General features: G+C 36.5%; 2 protein-coding genes across 3 annotated transcripts in view; one reads left to right on the forward strand and one right to left on the reverse strand.

The window, feature by feature from the left end:
* The window catches only part of helz (helicase with zinc finger), an 81,114-nt gene extending 79,079 nt beyond the window's left edge, over window positions 1–2,035 (reverse strand). For both annotated transcript variants that reach the window (XM_073856838.1, XM_073856837.1), the window contains exon 1: window positions 1,921–2,035. The gene's annotated coding sequence lies outside the window, so the exon portion shown is untranslated. The remainder of the gene's footprint in view (window positions 1–1,920) is intronic.
* Window positions 2,036–3,350: 1,315 nt separating this feature from the next.
* Window positions 3,351–20,973, forward strand: part of pitpnc1a (phosphatidylinositol transfer protein cytoplasmic 1a) — a 114,311-nt gene continuing 96,688 nt past the window's right edge. Inside the window, exon 1 of the mRNA XM_055184668.2 lies at window positions 3,351–4,006. Coding sequence (XP_055040643.1) covers window positions 3,959–4,006 — 48 coding nt within the window. The 5' untranslated portion in view covers window positions 3,351–3,958. The remainder of the gene's footprint in view (window positions 4,007–20,973) is intronic.

Here is a 20,973-nt window from a genome sequence, read left to right on the forward strand (position 1 = left end):
GCCTAGGGATCGACCAATATGGATTTTTTTTGTGCCGATGCCGATTTTTGCCGATTACAGGCTGCCGATTTCTTGAGCCGATATTTGGAGCCGATATTGCTTTTGCTCACTCAATTTACATAATAAAAATGACACGATGATGCCAAATGTTACAAGTATCGATTTAAAAAAGTAACCATTTATTAAACTTAAAAAATATATATATTTAACAAATAGTAAAAACAGGTGAGGGTGCTATGGAAAAACTCACAAAAATCGGCCCAATATATCAGCCGGTCGATATATCGTCTATCACTACTGAGGCCAAATAAAAAAAAACTCAACAAACTACTAAGGGAACTTGAAGACGACTTCAGATTAATTAAAGTAAGAAAAAAAAGCTAAAAAAGAGAGAGCCTTTTTATTTTTAAAACAAATATGCATTTCTCAGATATGCAAAGCTCTATTAAAGTGGACCCTTGTGTAGGGTCCATCCTAGGGCTGTCAAAAGATAAATCCCAATTAATCACAAACAAAAAAAAGTTTGTGTTTGCATGATGCAAACACAAACTTATACATACAAATGTTTTTTTTTTTTTTATACATGCATGTGTGTATTTATATATACAAAATAATTACACACAGAGCACACACACATATATTATCCAAAAACAAACGTTTATTTTGTATGAGATTAATTGCGACTAATCTTTTGATAGCCCTAGTCCATTCCCTTTGCACTAAGATCAGATGAGTTAGTTTCACTACTGTAAAACCAAATATGGAAACGCTAGTAGTGGAGATTTTTCCACTTTAAGTCATTTTGTTTGTTTTATGACATTAAAAGGTTACCAGTAAATAAAGGTCAAACTAAAAAAATTATGACATTCTGATATGAGCCGTAAAACTGATACTTATCGATTTTTAATATGCCTGAAATAGATACTCTCTCTCTCTTTTCAATCTCTCTCTTCCACGAACATCACTTAAAGACTGACGGATATCACCTAATAACACATCTTCTTAACAAACCAATGTCTAATTAACACACAGCACACCAAACAAGGCAACAGGGCCTCAGTAAAATATATAAACACTCTATATTTGGATAACGGGTCAGTTAATAATAGATGTCCCGTCTGAGTACGAGTGTGTGACCGCGTCTCAAAACCTAGCCAGCCGACTACCTAGACAGCATTACTTGGCATCATTGTCGCGTGCCGAACGTTTCAATCAAATAATCGATTCGAATCTACGATTCGTTTAATCAGAACGATCGATTCAAACAGTCGACACCCACATACGACCCCCAACAACGCCGTCCAGAAAGGCAGCTCACCAGGCCCCGAGACACAACCAGTGTCCATCTAAAAAGAACAACAACTGCGTGTGTACAGTCAGAAAAACACAAATCTGCACGATATGAACTGGAGCATTGCAGCGTTATACGATGTGTATGTTTGAAACGAGCGATAATATCTACGATCGTGTGTTTATCGCGATGATCGTAGCGATTCGTTATGATAACTGTATCTGGACTGCGCTGATCGCTGCTCTCATGGCCTTGAGTTTCAGCCGCCCCCGAACACACATATTAGCGAATTATTCTGAAACATTTATCCGAAAATGCACATCCGATATCTGATCTTTGCACGTTACACTGATGGATCTATCCGCGTGCGGGTGACGAATAGCACCGATGAGCGGTAAATAGCGCAGTTACACGCGAACATATTAGCTGCTAGTGTGTGTAGCGCAACTGCGGTCAGGCCCTGATCACCATCACATTAATCGTGCAAAACAATGCAGCGATGATTTGGGTTTACGTGTGCGCGATATACGAGCTGACAGCGGGATCTCGATGGAGGGGTCGAGGGCAGACAGAGGCGAGGAGCGTGAGAGACGCGCGACAGGAAGGTGTTGGAGGAAGTCTGCACTTACCTAGCTTTACTTTCTACGCCATCTTGGATCCACTTGTCAGCCTAGCGGTGCATTATGGGTCAAATATTTCTGCGCACTGTTTCCTGCCAGCAGAGTACTGCACGTACTGCAGGATACAGTAGTGAGAATAACAGCAGTCAGACAAAAGCGTTTTTTAAATGTGAATTTGGTGTGCTAGTGATTATTTTGTTACACAAAAGGTGAGGAAAATTTATTTAAAAATATTTATATCTATTATTCTTGTAACTTTTTCAAAATGCACATTCTGTAGCTCTATTTTTTTGTGGGATTACGTAAAGGGTTGTATAAGATGTTTCACTTTATAACAACTTTTATTTTTTTAAATTACAGTTAATGTTTTTGAGATATTTTCTGTATAAATTATGTTGTACAAGAAGCAATAAAACATCTCTTTTGTTGGAAAATATTTCATTATAAACTTAACTGATTTTATTTATTTAATCCTTTAACTGTCATCCCCATTTTTGAGTGTGGGGTGAAAATGTGATTCAAATTAAATTAAGTCTGTCATTCTTGTCTATAAGCAAAATCTTGTTTTTTCACTGAAGTATCTGGAGTTGTGAATATTAAATTAAAAATAGTTACAGCAGTTAAAGTTTATTTTATAAAACAAAAATAATGCAATAAATTATATATGTTATATTTACAACTCATACAAATTTAAATGTTTAACTCCAAAAATTTTTCACACTTTCAGTCGTTTTACCAACAAAGGCCACTAGGTAAACTAGGGGAAAAAGTTCCTTATAAACCCATGGGTGACGTCACGGACACTACGTCCTTTTTTATTTTTAATGAAAAAGGTTTTCAAAATATGAAAACTACATTCTTAGAGCTTTTCAATTATATAGTTTATCAAGATTTGAAATATTAGAATTGTAAATATATAATAATTCAAATTTATTTCAATTATTCATATTTATTTGAGTGACTTTTAGCAAAATGACTGTCGTGTCAATAATACATTTCTATCATTAAATGGCCTCAAAATATGAAACTACATTCTTAGAGCTTTCCAATGATAAATAGGTTGTCAAGATTATTTCAGGTTTATAGGATATCTAATAAAATAAACATGTAAAAACACCTCAGGCCCACCTGCTGGTCAGTGACATTTTAGAAAATGATTATTATTTTTGCAAAATGGTGATGAAATATGAAAAGCTCAATCTGAGATCTTAGTTTGTAAGATTAGTGTTGGTTAAGACTAAGAAATTATTGTTTTGAATATGTAATGCTAAACGTCCCACCTGTAGGAGAGTGACAGTTTAAATGTTAGATGAAGTATAACAAAACGCATTATACAAACATATACCATTTATTAATTTTATTTTCCCCATTCACAAGTGAACAAAAACTCCTTCACACTGCATATCAGCTAGTGGTTATTAGCGCCCCCATCGGTTTCCGGCGGTATTGCATGATGAAAACATTTTGATGCGCTGCGCCACACTGCCACAGTGTGTCTTTCTCCTTTCAAACTTACCATCCCGCGTGCGTGAAGCGGAATACATGGCAGCTAGACAACATCTCTCATCTCAGTAGAGGAGTGAAAACAATGCCACTGACCCCAGGTGCATCGTGTTTATGAGATTTACCCAAATCATCGACACGCCGTATACGCGGAGCTGGACGGGACAGGTGTGCGGAGTGCAGGGCTTCGTAACAAAGAAGAAAATATCACAAATCCGATTCAATTTAAAGTTTTAGAGATATTATAAACATTGGGACGCTGCGGCAGTCATGCGCTTCGCTGGATTTCTGATGCGTTTCTGACGCGTTTCCTCCGTGCGTAAAAACGCAGCAGTATCAGCGAATTCCAAGAGTGATTTCAGTACAACATCACAACCTGCGAGTGATCACTTCATACACGAGGACCACAGTGTTTTTATACAAGTGCACTGCTGTTTGCATTCGTACTTATGATAACTCGTGATCGCATCTATTAGCGAATGGCTAAATACATTTAGACGACCATTTGCACTTGATCTGTTGTGGAAATCATAAGGAGAGGACAATGTTGATGAAGGAATACAGGATATGCATGCCACTTACCGTGGAAGAGGTAAGTTCAGATTTTCATCACATTGTTGGTAAAATAATAGCGAAATATAATCAATAACTCTTGGAGAGGCATCTTATGGTGGCATGGCGTTTCTATTAACTCATGTATTCCACCCCTAAATGTGATTTTTATCTTGCTTAAGTTTACGCATTCATTTTGATCTGAATTTTGCAACTTTTGCCTTGTTTTTACAGTCTATGGGTAAAACACAGTGAAGTAATGATAACCACCTGGGGGCGCTGTAGTACATTGAGTTTATTGCAATTACTTTGTCAGTGACTGGAGGAGTCAGTACTTCATGTGCTTTCACATTGTTTAGATGTTCTTCTTCAATGTTCATGCTTTGATAAATGATTCATTACAGGTATCTTAAAAAATCAATCATTTGCACATATGCAACACGCCTCTATTTCACTTTGTTTATTTATAAACATTGGCCATGTTTATTATATAATGCACCTTGCATAATAATAAGATGAAAATCTTTCATACTGTTATCAGATTATAGTCAGTGAGTTGAACTAAACAACATAGTCAGACTCGGGGTTTTCACATGTAGTTCATAAAAAAAAAAAAAAAACAGAAAAGGAACTAGCCAAATTCACTGCAAAAATGACTTTCTTACTTAGTATTTTTGCCTTGTTTTCAGTAGAAATATCTAAAAATTCTTAAATCAAGATGTATTTTCTTGATGAGCAAAATTACCTAAGAAAAAATATACAATTTAAGTCGATTTATATGAAGGGTTTCGTTGCAAAACGAGATAAATCCTTTTAAACATTTTTTGTTAAAACATGTTTATTATTATGTTATCATGTTATTATTTTGTTTTATGGTGCTACTTAGTTGTATTTTTTGAGTTATGAAGGTTTAAATCAAAACAGACCAACTGCAGTTGAATTGATATTAATTGGAATGCACAACCAAAAAAGAATTCTGAAAAATTAAAAAAAAGAGTTTTGCAACGAAACTCTTCATACATTATGTATGTGCACACACACACACACACACACACACACACACACACACACACAAACTTTTATTTTGTATGCAATTAATCGCGATTAGTCATATATAATTATAGCGTACGTGATTATTGTGTACGAGTGGTTTTAGGTTTTCTTGAATTTTTTGTTGGATCACAATTTGTTTGCGAAAACATCCGTACACACGAATTTGTGCGTACGCATGCTTAATTAATGAGACCCACTGTTTTTTTCCTAAAATTATCCTGCCTAATGTAAAGAACATTCTGTATTAGGGCTGCCTAACAATCGCGACTAATTGTTTGTAGGATAAACGTTTATATATATAAAAAAAATGTAAAAATTAGGTATTTATATATAATATAAATATCAAAAAATATATATACAAACATACAAATATTTCTTAAATATATATGCGTAAAACATAGTAAATGTAGTAAAATAATGTAAAAATTAGGTATTTATTTATAATATTTATTTATAATATTATATATATAACAGTTCTATCTGGTTCTCGAATCTGATTGGCTATGAGGCGTGCAATATTCTACTGATAACGGCACAGTAACCGCTTCACCTTTCGTATCATTCCGCCACCTAGTGAATGGAGGTCCTCTAAACAGGCTCATCTCTGAATGGAAAAACTGCAGACACACAACCGCGCTGTTTTGAATCACTCTCTGTGTGTCTCATTAGTTCACTAGCTCATAAATCAGTCTGTGAATCCCCAATCGGAAGTTATTATTCCGTCAAAGATTAGCGCTCTTGGATGTTACGTTAAACTTAATGGGATCAATGTCTTGTCACATCGTGTGGACGATTAACACTTGGAAAGAGGAATGTAAACGCTCATTTTTTTCTGGAGCTATATCTCTTATCAGAACGCGAAAACACCGTGGAACTGCAGGTAAGCACCGCAGCTTTTAAATGTGGACATTGATCATTTATTTAATCGCGACGTGACTATTAAATCATGTTATGAGATATCGCCACTGATATATTTATAAGCAGCATGCAAAAACATCTCTCTGACACTTATAAAAAACAGTTTTATATAGTACTGACAAGAACAAAGTTTAATAATAATCGAGTGCTCGTATCGCGTTAAGATGAAATGGGAAAGCAATAGTAACATTATACAAGTATAGTTTTATTAACTTTTACCTCGCGCCAAAACAATAACAACACAAAAGACACTAAATATGAATAAGAAAACAAGTAATAGTTTCATCATGACACCAAATACTGCTGATTTGATCTCATTTTTAACCATCAGGCCAACATGAGAGCCAGGGGATCCCTGTCAGAGATGTAGCCCAGAGAGGGCGGTGGTCAGCGGGGCGAGTGAACACTGATGTTCGCTCATGCTTTGGTTCTCATACGTACCGAATCTCACTAAGCAAACGTTCAAACAGGCGCTATCTTTACTAATCGACTGTAGATTTAAATATAATAAATATATATTCTCGACTGAACTAATCTTAAAACTACACTTTGTGACCAAGAAGTTGTAATATTTAAAAACGGTGAATCTGTCCATTGAGTTAATATGAGATTCAAAGCAGCCGAAAGTTTTACCTGTCATTCTGGCAGCCCTCATATCCGTGGCGGAAGAAGTAGTTCTCAAACAAAGAGGCTTTTAAAATTACTCCGTTGTTGTTTTCTAGTTTTCTTTTTTCAAACGTGTGCCGTCGAACTGTTGTATAAAAGCAATATCGTTTGAGTAGGAGTATATATATTTGCATGTGTGTATATACAGTACAGGCCAAAAGTTTGGACACACTTGACTAAAATGTTAACTATGATTTTAAAAATCTTTTAATCTGAATGTTAAATGCATGAAATTACGTTTGTAGAAAAAACTATACCTGTGCCAAATAGATTAATTTCTTTTATTAGAAAACTAAAATTTTATTTTAAATTAATATTTTTGATAAAGATGACATGCACCGAATATTACAGAAAAAGCTGTCAATAAGAGCCAGATTAAATGTGAAGTCCTTCAATATTCTTTAAAATTCAGTCTGAAGTAAAACTTCAAGAAGCTTCTTGATAAAATGACACGAGTATGGTTTTGCAATTTCTATGAGTGACTGCACTTCAGATGATAAAATATAACATAATTTTGATTTATTTTGGATGCTTTCAGTCACCAACATAATTCCCACAGTTGAATTTGTGTTATGCCATAGTTTGGACAAGTTTATTATTATTCTGTTATGTGGAAAAATATATAAATTAAGAACGAGTGACGAGTGTCCAAACTTTTGGCCTGTACTGTATATTTTTTATATTTATATATATTTATATTATATATAAATACTTACGTTTTACATTATTTTCTGTCTTATGTCATATGCATTTATCAAAATTATATATGTGTGTGTGTGTGTGTATATATATATACATAATTATTATACACACTACACACACTTATATGATGTAAACAAAAACCTTTATTCTATAAATGATTAGTTGCGATTAATCGTTATGCAGCCCTAATAAATATAAACTTGATATGTTTAATACTAAGAGCAAGAAATAAACGAGTGAAATCAAATGTTGATGCTCCAACTTTAGCCTGGATTTTACCGGAAAGGGTCACATGGAAAATTAGAGACAGGATATTCCAGGACATGTGGCCAGGAGGATATTCCTTAAACATCCTGCTTTGGAATGATAAGGGTGAATAAATAGCTTTGTTTTGAGTAAAGCGTTCCTGTAAGCATAGTGTCTGTTGTGTGTCTTTGTGTGTTTGCAGTCCATCTGCTGCCTGACACCACAGATGTATTTTCTGCATCATCACTACATCTTTGAGCCGACTGAAACACTTTTAATGTGGGTGGGTGTGTTTTAGTAAATCTATAGTTAATGAATTAATCCATCCTCCATTTGCATAATGTAAACAGAGTACGCAAAACCCGAAATAAGTGCGTCGTTGTGATTTTAATGGACTTAGGAGTCTTGTTTCCCTGAAAGGAAGGAATAAAATGTCATTATAAAACGATTATCACATTTATGGCATGCTTGTGTATACCGGTGTGTGTTTTAATGAGAGCAAAATGCCATCTGCTAAGTGTATGGCTGATTGACTTACCTAGCAACGAGACTGTTAGTTAAACAATATTTCATCAATTAAAAATTGACCGCTGAGAGTTTGCTAAGCTGATAACACAAGTACAGGTCATGACACTTTTAAATGAATTGATAATAACGACTCGCAATCCTTTGTTGATATGCGAGTTATAGTTCAGCTATGAAACAAATGAAACTCAAGGTCTTTATGACAATGCTTCAAAATGCCTTTCGCAAAAGAACAGAGCAGAAAAATCTTAGTTAAGGGTTGTTTCAGGTTTCAGGATTGCACTTGAGTTGACCCGACAAAGCTGTCTGCTTTTCTGTGGTTTTCTTGGTTGAAACTGAGCATGCCGTACACTTCTCAAGGCAAAGTAGTATGCGATTTACTTTGTTTACTTGCTGTCGTGACTTTTGATTGGCACATCGTGAGTCGGATGTGGAAAGCAGCTTTTCAAAGCTTTCAACGGAGTGTTTTCTGTGCTGATGTGAAGAAAAGGATTGTGAAAGTTCACGGGAAAAGGAATGGTCTTGAAATCTCTTTACATTGTTGTCTGTTGTTCATATAAAATACATATTTGTGTTGTGTAGAGGATTTCAATTCAATCTATTTAACGATTTATTGCATGTTTAAGACCAGATTGTGTTTAGAGGATTGCGTTACTTTTGTGTTGCGTTCTGTTTCGATTGACAGGTCTGCAGTCGCTCCATGCAGCGTTTCCATGGTTTTACCATGGACGATGTATTTCTGGATCAGCATCTTCTAACAATAACCTGCTGTACATATCAAATCAGGAGGAATATGAATGCAGTCAAAAACTTAAAGGGATAGTTCACACAAAAATGAAAATGTTGTCATCATTTACTCAACATTGTGTTAGTCTAAACCTGTATATATTTCTTTGTTCGGCTTAACACAAATGAAGATATTTTAAAGAATGTTTGTAACCAAGCAGGGGCACCATTGACTTCTTTAGTAGGAAAAACTTAAGGTTTGATTATTAGCGGGGGGTTTTTTATATCTTAATTTGTGTTTAGCAGAACAAAGAAATGTATACAGATTTAGACTAAAGCTGCGACTAACAATTATTTTCCAAATTGAGATATCAGTCTTTTTTAAATGAATCAACTAATTGGATAATAACCTAAGGCACTAAATTAGGGTATTAACTAGTGCTGGACAAAGATTAATCGCGATTAATCGCATACAAAATAAAAGGGATTTTTTGCATAATATATGAGTGTGTGCTGTGTGTAATTATTATTAATATATTAATACACACACATTCATGTATGTATTTAAGAAACATTTACATGTGTATATATATTAATTCATATTTGAATATATTCTATATGATACATAATTTTTTTTAATTATATTTATTTCAGAATTTTTTTATTTATATATATGTATGTGTGTGTGGTTAAATATACTTAATAATTACACACAGTACACTCACATATATTATGTAAAAAAAGACTTGTATTTTGGATGCGATTAATCGCGATTAATCTTTGCCCAGCACTAGTATTAACATGTAAGGTGTGTTTTTAAGTGTACAGAGTTTTTGTATTTTAAGCCTTAAAGGCAGGATAGGCAGGAATTATCTAAAAAAACTTTTTTACAAATTAGTTTAAACTGTCTTTATATACCAATACATAATTAAAATGTAAGTACTCTGAAATAGAGAGTATAAAACTCGAGTGTCTGTAGACCTCTCAGTCTCACGACTGTTTTAAACACAGGTAATTATTTCCATTCGTAACAAAACAAATGATTGGCTTGCGCGACTATCACTCTCTCTCGCGACCATGGCACCACCCCTGTTGCTATGGGATCTGCCCACACATGCGCACATCGGATTGATTTGAACGTGCACGAGGCCCTCTAGGAAGAGCAAAAGTACGGCAGAGAAAGTGCATTCAGAACTCACAGTACCTGCATATCCAGTCAGCGAAGGCAAACGAGACAAAAAGGAATAAACGAAGAAATCAAACGAGAGTAAATATCACGTGGCTTTTCCTCGAGTCGACGATGCGGTAGCAGTATTGTCTCGAGTGTAGTCCTCATCATAGTCAACAATGCTTTCATCACGGAAACTCTTACATGCAAAACACCATATATGTTATTCACGAAATTCACCTTCATCACAGTGTAACTGATGGTAATAAAAAAAACGTGTATCAATGCAATCTGTTTTTAGCTTTGTCTTATAAATATAACTGGCTTGTTTGTTACCGAATCAAACAAAATATATTTTAAACGTTACCATTATCGATATGCTAGCTTAATAGTGAGTACTAAAAGCCATCCTATTTGTTTATATTCATAGTGATAAAGTTGGGTGTATTATTACATGTGATTGTGACATGATGTTAGTTCATGCACCGCGCTCCTTCCTCTCCGGTCGTCTGGTAAATGCTTCTCCCAGCAGAACCGGTCAGCGTCGCGCGTTCATGTGTTTTGGGGGCGTGGCTTTAGAAGAAACCCAGAAGGGAGGGGTTGGAGTGAATGGAAATAATTAGCTGTGTTTAAAACAGTGGTGAGACGTCTACAGAAACTCGATTTTTATACTCTCTTTTTCAGAGTACTTACATTTTACTTATGTATTGGTATATAAAGACAGTTTAAACAAATTTGGAAAAAAAGTGCGTTAGACTTTTCATTTAGACTTAAAGTCGCAATGAAATTGAAATGAAAAACTATATATATATATTTTTTAATATTGTGGTATTATTAACAAATGACTTATCCGTGAGCTTCATTATTTTTTAAAATTTGTGTGTGCTCATAATTTTTAATCAAAAATGCAAATCTCATCCTCTCCTCAAAACGATCTCTCCTCACTTTCGGTCCGAGAGAAGATCGCAGCGATTAGCAATTAGCAACACGACCCAACTTCAAACGATCCAATCAGACCTCGGACAAATTCAAATCCAGACCTGCCTTATTTCATTCCAGAAGCCGTTTCATTCGGATATACGTCACCATGGGGAAAATAAGGCAATCGCTACTTCCATTTCATGGCGATTTTAAACCTGCCTACTCTGCCTTTAAATAAAAACGTGTGCAGCTTTTAAATAGTAAAACATCTTTATTAAAATATAAATAAACAAAACAAATTAAGTTATGAATTGAGGATTGTTATTAACAAAATAAATGTTGACACGCGTTGTTACAGTAATAAATACCTTGATTTTCCCCTACCTGAAAACAGATGCTTAGTTGTGGTTCATACTATTTTTATGAAAACCCAACAACAATTAAACAAATACAAATTAACTTAAAGAAATAAACCTTTATTAACAGCATTAAGGGCGTCACGATTTCGAAATCGATCAAATAAGTCACACCTTCGAATTAAAAAATGGGATCGTCGATACTGCTAGCTCCCATGTCATGTCCGGTCGGCTTGCCAAGCGGGGGGGAAAAAACTCTGAGATTTACATTTTAAAACAACACCTAAATAGTTTTTTTACCTTAAAATAACGTTTCCAAAAAAGTTTCAGTCGTTCATCCACTCAAAACAGGGTGAACGGCACTTTCACATTCGCTTTCAGCCCTCTATCGGCCAAAACCGCATTAAAGAAGTTTCCAACCGTCGGGTCGCGGTCCTGTAGTCCGAGTCAAAACTACAAAAACTTTAATTACAAAGCCAGCTTTGCTGCAGTAGGCTAAATTATTTACGACAGTGGTAATGGACAATTCCGCTTCCAACCTGTAGGGAGAGCAAAGAGCAAAAACTCTTTAGTATTGCTTTAAACACGAGGGATGTATTGCTACAACTCCTTGAAATGCATATCATAAACAGGATTACTACCTAGTGATCTGACTTCGGATAGATCGCAGCTCTCTGCCTTTGCGCGAGAGTGAGAGAGGCGCCAAGATGCAGCGGGTCATATTTTAAACAAAAGGGATAGTTTACCTCAGCTCGCATGAAACGCATTAAACTGAACAAATACATAAGGATTACTACTTAAGTTTATGTTTAGACTTCTAACAGATGCGAGAGCGCGTGCACGTGAGACAGAGAGAAGCGCAGCTGCTTATGATGCGCTGGATTTATTTCAGATGTTAGGAGTCCAAGACGCGCGCATGAAGTCTAGGTGCGTGCAAGTAGGAATCCTACAAGCTTTATTGTGTAAAGTGAAGCCCACAAACCCCCTTGCGAGGAAAAGCACGCAATGTGCATGTTAATGTGAAACTATAATAAAAATAAATAATAATGGCATAGCATTTTTATCTTTCAAAAAAAAATTGAGAACAAATCGTGACCTTAGAATCGAAAATGTAATCAAATCGAGGATTTGGAGAATTGTGACACCCCTAAACCACATTCTTTTGCTTCTGTCATTGTTTTGTCAGGGTTACTAAGTCCAAGTAACAAAACCAGCCCAATGGCCATTTAAAATTAGTCCAATAGCATCTCAATGAGTATTCACGGCCCAAATACTAACAACTGATAAACCAAATCCTTTTATCTCGAACCCGCAGAAGAACGGCATATTAACCGTGGACCTGGCAACGCTGCCTTGCTTTTAAAGAGCACCTATTTCGTTGCTAAAAAACAACATTATTTTGTGTATTTGGTGTAATAAAATGTGTTCACGTGTTTTTTGAACCATAAATCACCTTATTTTCCACATACCGTAAATTTTTGTTGCTCCAGATATCCCTGCCTTCCTCAAACGCTCTGATTTTTTATAAATCTCACCGATCTTTGTCAGTAAAGTAAATTTTTGAGTAAATGATGAAAGACTTTTGGGTGAACGGTCCCTTGCATTATCACTTATGATCAGTTTAAGCAATATATTTAATAAAACTTTAATAAAATAATATTTATATAACTTTAATAAAAATCAGTAACTACACAATATTTTTTCTATAAGGAAAAATGGCAGATTTCAGTCGGCACGAGCCGAGCAGCTACTATTAAGATAAATTGGAATGCTAATGGTTGGCTTTCTCCAGTTATTATAGACCTCTTTGATTTTAGCACGTAAATAGGATTTAAGGTTTATTTTGGACGCTTGAATAGACTAATGCAGTTCATTGGGGACTCTGCAAATATGCTGAGAGTTATTACAACCCATGCAGGTAATTACTAAAAATAGTCCCATTGTGCAAGAGACACAGAAATTATGTTTCGATTACTGATGTGGTTTTTAAATACCACTGCATGTACTTCATATTAATGGAGCTTTTATAATAAACAAGCTTTTATGTTTAGGTGCTTTTTTAACAAATTATTACAGTTTTAGCTTGCAACAATATTTCATTTCATTCGATCATGAATTTACAGAAGACGACTGTTTTCTGTGACAATATGTGCAATATAATGATCAAGTCAGGTCTCTACATTGTATAACCGAAAATCCTTCAGCCTGTGTAGCCAAAGTTATTGGATTGTGGGTTTGGCAGAGGTTTGTGTTTATTGCACAAAGGCATCTTTCATTATTATGGGTGAATTACTTTTTTAATCAATCATCATTTTCGCTTTCAGTGAAAGAGCACGGATGTGTCGAGCATTGAAACAGTTGTGTGATGAACATTTGATAAATATCCCTTACACCTGCCGTGGCATCCCAGGGAGAATAGGATGTAGCACAACACCAAATCCGTGTGCTAACTACTTCCCCACAGCTCACTTTTTACCTTGAACTGCGTGCAAAATTTGAGCATCTTTAAAAAGTTAAACCTCATTGATTTTTTTCGTTCTCAGTTATTTGAACCGACCCCTTGAGCTTACAGTAAATTGAAGGTCAGCGAGGTAGACAGCTGGCTTTTGTTGATGTATTATGAAAGAGCTCCTCCCGGAGTTTGCGTCGAGGTTGTTTGGAGGGCTGACACATCACCGGTGGCCGCACGGCTAATAGATCGAGTCCCAGTCCAGTGTTTTATGTTTGTCCCCATTCATCACGTTCTGTTGCCAGCCCAGCGGTAGAGTTTCCATCAGCTGTGGTTGGCCAACTCGCTCCTGGCAGTCTCCGGTCATTTCTCTGTGTCTCCCTGCGAGAGGTATTTCACCCTAAACCTTGTTTAAGCTCTGCCCACTGGCACCCTGACAGTAGCACAAAGGTTACAGATGAAAGTCAGGAAGCGCAAAGGCAAATATAGCTCCTCACATATAGGGCAAGAAGGGACACAAACATCATCTAAAGTTTCTTTGGTTGAGTCAGATTGTTTTTGTACATGGCGTTATCTGTTTATTTGCATCAGAAACACTTTCTTATACTTCATGTTTTTGTGCTTTTCTGCTAAATATTTGAAAATATTTTATTAACTGTCATTGGTCCACAGGCGGGCCCAAATCGTTTACATAACTGTTAAACTGATAATAGCCTATTCTAAAACTAAAATAATCTTAAAACTATATATCATTGGCTCAAAGCTCTAAGAAAGCAGTTCTCATATTTCTTAGAAAGTGAGAGCCATTATGTAAAATGTCAGGGGTCATCAGGTGGGCCCACGTGTTATTACATATTTATAACACTAATTTCCTTTTGAAAATCTATGTACATCATTGGAAATCTATATGAATGTATTTTTTTTCATATTTCATTTGACTCTTTGTAGTAATAATAACAAAGAGTATAGAAGCCCAAGAGGCGAAACTCTGTTGTGTTATGGGTAACAGTCTGTAGATGGCGCTGCGGAGCCACGGCCGCCATTATGGACTGTAAGCTGCTGAAATCGTTAGCGTGCCTCACAACTGTGGAGATGAGCAAGTGGTTAAAACGCAAGCAGTGTTCTGCAATAAATTGCAAAAATTATCAGTCCACCAGAAACTTGTTAATATTTTTGTGATATTCTATGTAAAAGATTAACTCTTAAGAAATGTTCATTTATAATTTTATTTATTTATTTTTCCAAATCATATATATGGTGATGTTCACTCATTTCAAAATCAACATTTGAATAAATATCTTATTAGTGTGTGTCTGCCTATATATTATTTCATGAATTTCTGTTATTCATATAACAAGGAAAATGCATAATAGAACATAAATATTGATAGATTAAAGGTTTGCAGTAATTTTATAATTGTATCTTTGCAAACCGTAAGTGGTAGGCTAATGAAGCCGATTCGGTGGGGGACATACCCTTACGAAAAAGAATCTTATAGTATTTTTGGACAAAATAGTATAGTAATCTTATAGGAATACTATAGTAATTTGGGACATACTATAGAAGTACGACAAGACCACCACAGAAACACTACAGCAGCCCTAAAATACCATAGAGGTATCAGAACATCACAGAAGTATGTTATGTTCTGTAATACCTCTATAACATCCCAGAGCCGCTATAGTACCTCCATAGCAGTCCTATCGCACCTCTACAGTAATATTTTGTCCCAAAATACTATTTTCCTAAGGATAATTAGGCCATGCATACCCACGTTGTTTTCGTATTTAGATATGATGACCAGAAAAAAAAAAAGTTATGCCAAGTTTTTGTTATGTTAAGTTGGTTCAGTGCCATTGACTCTCATTATTTTTCGGCGTTTTCCTTCAGTTTTCAGTCCATAATGGCGGCCGCGCCGTCACGTCATGGGGGCAACTGTTGCTATGGAGCGTTCTATTAAGTTTCGCCTCTTGGGCTTCTATACTCTTTGATAATAATGCAGTGACAGTAATTTGTTAATTTGTGTCAATAGTACGCAGCAAACCAATGACCCCTAGTGGCCTTTGTTGGTAAAACCACTAAAAGCGTGACTGTGAAAAGAGACCAACATTAGGTTTCTAGACCAAAAAATGCCAAAGTTACATTAACTCTTTCCCCACCATTGATCATTTATCTCGTCAATTAAAAAAAAACGTTTCCCTGCCATTGACAAGTTTTTACGGCAATCCATATTTTCTGCTATTATCCACTAGGGGTGTAACGGTTCAAATTACGTTTCGGTGCGTATCACGGTTCTAGAGTTTCAGTACGTTTCGGTGTGTGTATGTTTATGGGGACAAAAAGTCAAATTCAAAGAATATAAAATTATTTATTGGGTTACAAACACCTAACACTTTGGTCACAACAGGCTTCTTAACAAAAATAAAAACCTAAGCAGTGTTTAACCTCTGCCAAAATCAACATTTTCACACACTGATTTACAATTAAGAGCACCTTCATTATTAAACTACATGTACCAACATACAGTGCACTTCAAAAATGCACATAAAATAGCTTAAAACACCGGGTTACTTTTTATATTCTATGCCACTATCTTCAAGTTTTTTTCGACAAGAAGATCAGTTTGTTAACATTTAAACACAGAAGGCAATGTGTGCTGTTTCTGTCTCACCTGCGATCACGTGCTATCAACAAAACCCTGGTGATGACAGCGTAAAGCGACTCGTCATATTAGATGTATTGCCTTGAGCATACGGCACTCACGAATTGTACAGTTTTGACCACGTTTGCTTGAGCATCGCTGCTGCAGTAGATTTAAATAAAGCTTGCGGTGCATCTATTAGGGGCTTTTCTCCTTCACTTGCCGCACTAAACGGTCCGCAACACACACACGCACACGCGTGCACGCACCAACACGTGAGGAGGAACTGTGAGGTTGGCAACAGATTATGAGATTACGAGTTGATTGGACAGGTACTCTTATGTAAACACACGTATAGCTTATTCAGAACCATACATTAGCAGTTTTATGCATTGTTTTTTCACCAAACTGTATTAGAAATGCGTGGTCAAATCAAACACGGTGCACCGCGAGGCACATGCGTGCCGAACCGTGGGAGGATAACGGGACGATTCGATTCTTTACCGAGAAGCGTTCCACCCCTATTATCCACTAGGCTGCGCTGTTACCCAACTTATAAAACATTGAAGCATCCACTGATCCAAAAACAGCAAAAACTCTGTTTATGTTTTGATCATTGCTCTAAATCTGTTCACAAAATCCTTCACAAAAATGCAATTCAGCTTTCTGCTCAAAATGTTTTCTTTTTTAGATGCCACAGAATGTAAAACTGTATTTATGTAGGCATAGATTAATAATACGAGCTCTGTACATGGTAATGAATGACAAATCCTGAACCTCAAACACGAGCTTCTTATGTAAACCAGGCTTATGGAAAACAAGCCAATCTCAACATAACACCGACTGTGACGTTACAGTCCAGATATACACCCCAACATTAAATTACAAATTAAATGAAGTACAATGTTGCTACAATGCTAAAAACAAAGTTGTGACTGCTGAGTTAGCGCTATATGCTAGTTAATGCTATATGCTAACGTTTAGGCTGAATCAGTGTCCTTTTCGTCAACGATGACGATAACGAAATTATTTTGTTAACGCACCTTTTTTATGACGATAACGCGAAGATGACTAGCTAAAATGGCTCTAAGGTGACGAAAACATGACGAGATGCTTTCAAGTTTTCGTTGATGAAGTCTGACGTTCACAATGCATGTAATTTCTGCCTATTTTGCGTGAAATCTGTCTGTTTTAGCTAAAAAGTATCAGCAATGCTGCCGCTTCCTTTCCTTGTTTTGGGTACGCTCATCACCCGGCTGCCGCCATGCCGTGCACGTGCACCAGATTTCACACAACAACAACAGCAATAACGGTGGCGGTGACGGCAATAAACGGAAAGGATGAGATGATTTATGGACATACTTTCAGTATAATCCATCAGAAAGAAAAACGTAATGCCTATTGGGAGACGACGGTAAATATGGCCACAAACTAGGTGGGAAGAATACCACCAACCTCAAGCGGCACCTGAAGGCTCATCACGCTAATAGTTTTTTTAAGGTAACTAACAAGTCACGCTGTTAATATATCATATACATTTAATTTTACTCAACAATCGGCTTGTGACACATTTCATGATAAGCTTAAGGTTTTACATGTACCTACTTGTCAAACCTAAGCCCATTTCCAATACTTTTTGTGGTGTATTTAAATAAGGCAAGGCACGCGTTTCTCAACTTTATAAGGTCTCAGCTTACACACTAACTCAACATGAGGGTTTATCAGGCTCAACTTTTTTGTTATGAAATGCACAGAAGGCACACCGACTAAAACAACGGTAAGCCCTCAGGGACAACCTTAATGCACATTTTAATAGTATTAAATAGACCACACTTTTTAACCTAAATTAATTTGTTAAAGACTACTTTTTTTACTAAAATTGACTTAAATTTGACTAAAACCTTTTTGCGTTTTCATCGACTAAAACTTGACTAAGGGCCTGTTTACACGAGAACGCTCGAGGGTGAAAACATAAACATTTTATCGGATGTGCCTTTCGTTTACACGGCGACAGCGTTTTGGGGGCTTAAAAACGCAAAAAAGTGAAACCACCCTTCAGAGTGGAAATCTTAAAAACGATCTACCGTCGCGTTCTCGTCTAAAGAGTAAAAACGCAAAAGTCTGCTCACGGTGGCTCTCGTCGCGTACGCGTTTACATCACAGGCATGCGCCAGTTCAGGAAAATAACAACAAACATGTCAGATTATTTCCATACGTCAGAAGTTGCCATAGCAGCTCTGATAAATATACAAGTCTTTCCAGCAGTTGTACGAATTATTCACAGCAAGTATTACTGATCAGAGAAGGCACATTAATTACCTCAGTGATGCGCCAATTCATCGGAGGCAAACCAGACAGCTTTGGACGAGACCTGGGAGAACCAGGAAGAAGGTTGTACGCAGGCTCACAGACTTGGTGTTGTTGTGTGTCAGTGCTTCACCTAGCCGCCTGGAGTGCATACTACATCGAATATCACACACTTTTGCGTCACCATATGCACGCAGATTTCCCCCTCAAAATGCTCATATAAATGCGGAATAAAAAGTGATAACGCAACGCCACTTTTGCGGTTTCTTTTCAGATCGTTTCCATGTAAACGTAGCCTAAAACGATCAAGTGACTAAAATGTGACTTAAACTAAAAAGCATTTTCATCCAAAAGACTAAAACTAAAAGGGCTGCCAAAAACAACACTGGGCTGAAGTTCTACTATTGACATTACAGTTACATTTTGCAGGTCCATACTGAAAAAAACACAAACTTACCAATTTTCTGGAAGGCATTTGGAGAAATGCCTGCACTGTAATTTACTGTGAACAAAGCATCTGTTAAAGCACTGAATAGATGTTGTAATGTAACTAATGACGTTCACAGACATTGCAAGCATTGTAATTCTTTGAATTTGTGGTATAGCAAAGCCCAGAATGCAGCCACCACATCCGCCTGCACCTCATCAATTGTTTAAGATTCTTATCAAATTCAGACACCTTGAGTGAGACCGGATGCCCTCAGTGAACTCACAGTTTCATGAGAAGACACATCATCATCTGCCATAGATTCAGATCACATCACAAACTAGAGATGGAGGCGAGATTGGACACCCAGAGGCACTGACTTATTTTATGAGCCGCAAAAGACAGAGGGCCATATCATTGACAGTGATAGAAAAGCTCTGTCTCCAGACGTTTTGAAAGTAATGGTTTTGCATAAAAAAGAAATGGCACTAATATAAGTTGCTGTTGGTTTAAGAGAGAAACGCCCCCAGCACTGTTCAGTGACTTGACATTTATGGTTTGCAACAAATCTTTGTGAGCCGATTCAGTTCAAAATATATATTGTAGTTTAAACTATAGTGGCATTGTTAGCGTGTAACTTTGTGCAGTATGTAAATTTTATATATGCACAGCTACATTTGAAAAAATACTCAGTATTCAATAGATCACAGTATGTGGAATATTGTATCCCACAATGCAGTGCGCATGACTCATTATTTAATAAGACTACCAAAAGCTAAATACTGTACCAGTAGGTTTTGAATGTGAATACTCACTTTTTGTAATTCAATCAGTTAGTGATGGATAAAATCAAGTTCAGCTTTATGTTTTTGTTTGTTTCTCTCATTGAAATGTGTCACATTAGCTAAATAGTTTGCATGCATGATTTTTGTGCAGATCTGCTGTGTAAAGGTTGATGTAAACCCCCCTACAAACAATGCAGTCAATTTAGGCTTCACGGATAGCTAAATATTCCCAAAGGTAAGAGGTTCAAAGGCTGGATTTACACTCCAAATCTTGATGCTCAATTCCGATTTGTTGACGACCTGCTTACATAATCTTTTCAAAGAGACTAGTATCCAATATCTGCTTTTACACTAAACCAGGGTTTCCCAATTTTTTGTGAGCAAGGGCTACCAAAATTTTAAAAATTGTCGATAAAAATGTGAAAAAAAATATAACAAATATATTGATATAAGCTGTGTCCCAATTCAAGGGCTGCAACCTTCTAAACATGCGACCTTATAGCGGAATTGAACCCTAGACATTTTAGCCTGTTATCACAGATAATTTATGTCCATTTTGCATTTTACATGAGAAAAAAAAGAAATTTGCACGATTTTGATTATTAGGTTGATAGTGTGTTGAAGTGGAATTTTCATAACGGTCTTTATGGACTCAATTAACCAGAATGCACTGCGCGAAACGAGTCATTAGCTCCACCCACTAACCGATGCAGCCTTCAGGTTTCTTCGACTTCATGCGGCGTCGCAAGAATCGACAGCCGGATGACGTCAAGGTTCTGTGAGAGGGATTTAAAAGCAAACTCCTCCATATGATTTTGCGAATCGCTCTCGCGGTGCTTTGGCGTCGTCCGGCTGTCGATTCTTGCGGCGCCACATGAAGTTGAACAAGCCTAATGACTTCTTTTACCACTCAACCTGCTCTCAAATCAACTCAAGTCAACTTGAAGTTAGCCAGCATACCCAACCAAACAGTAACTCCGCTTTTAAAGTCTCTGAAGGGGAAATCACAAAAACCCTCGATAAAAGATCACTAACGTTAGAACCTGTGCAGTATGTGAATGTAAGGACAACAAATTCAGGCCACCGGGAGTTTTTAATGTTTACATCAACGTGACCC

Source organism: Misgurnus anguillicaudatus, chromosome 19 (assembly GCF_027580225.2).
Source record: "Misgurnus anguillicaudatus chromosome 19, ASM2758022v2, whole genome shotgun sequence".
Classification (NCBI taxonomy): Eukaryota; Metazoa; Chordata; class Actinopteri; order Cypriniformes; family Cobitidae; genus Misgurnus; species Misgurnus anguillicaudatus.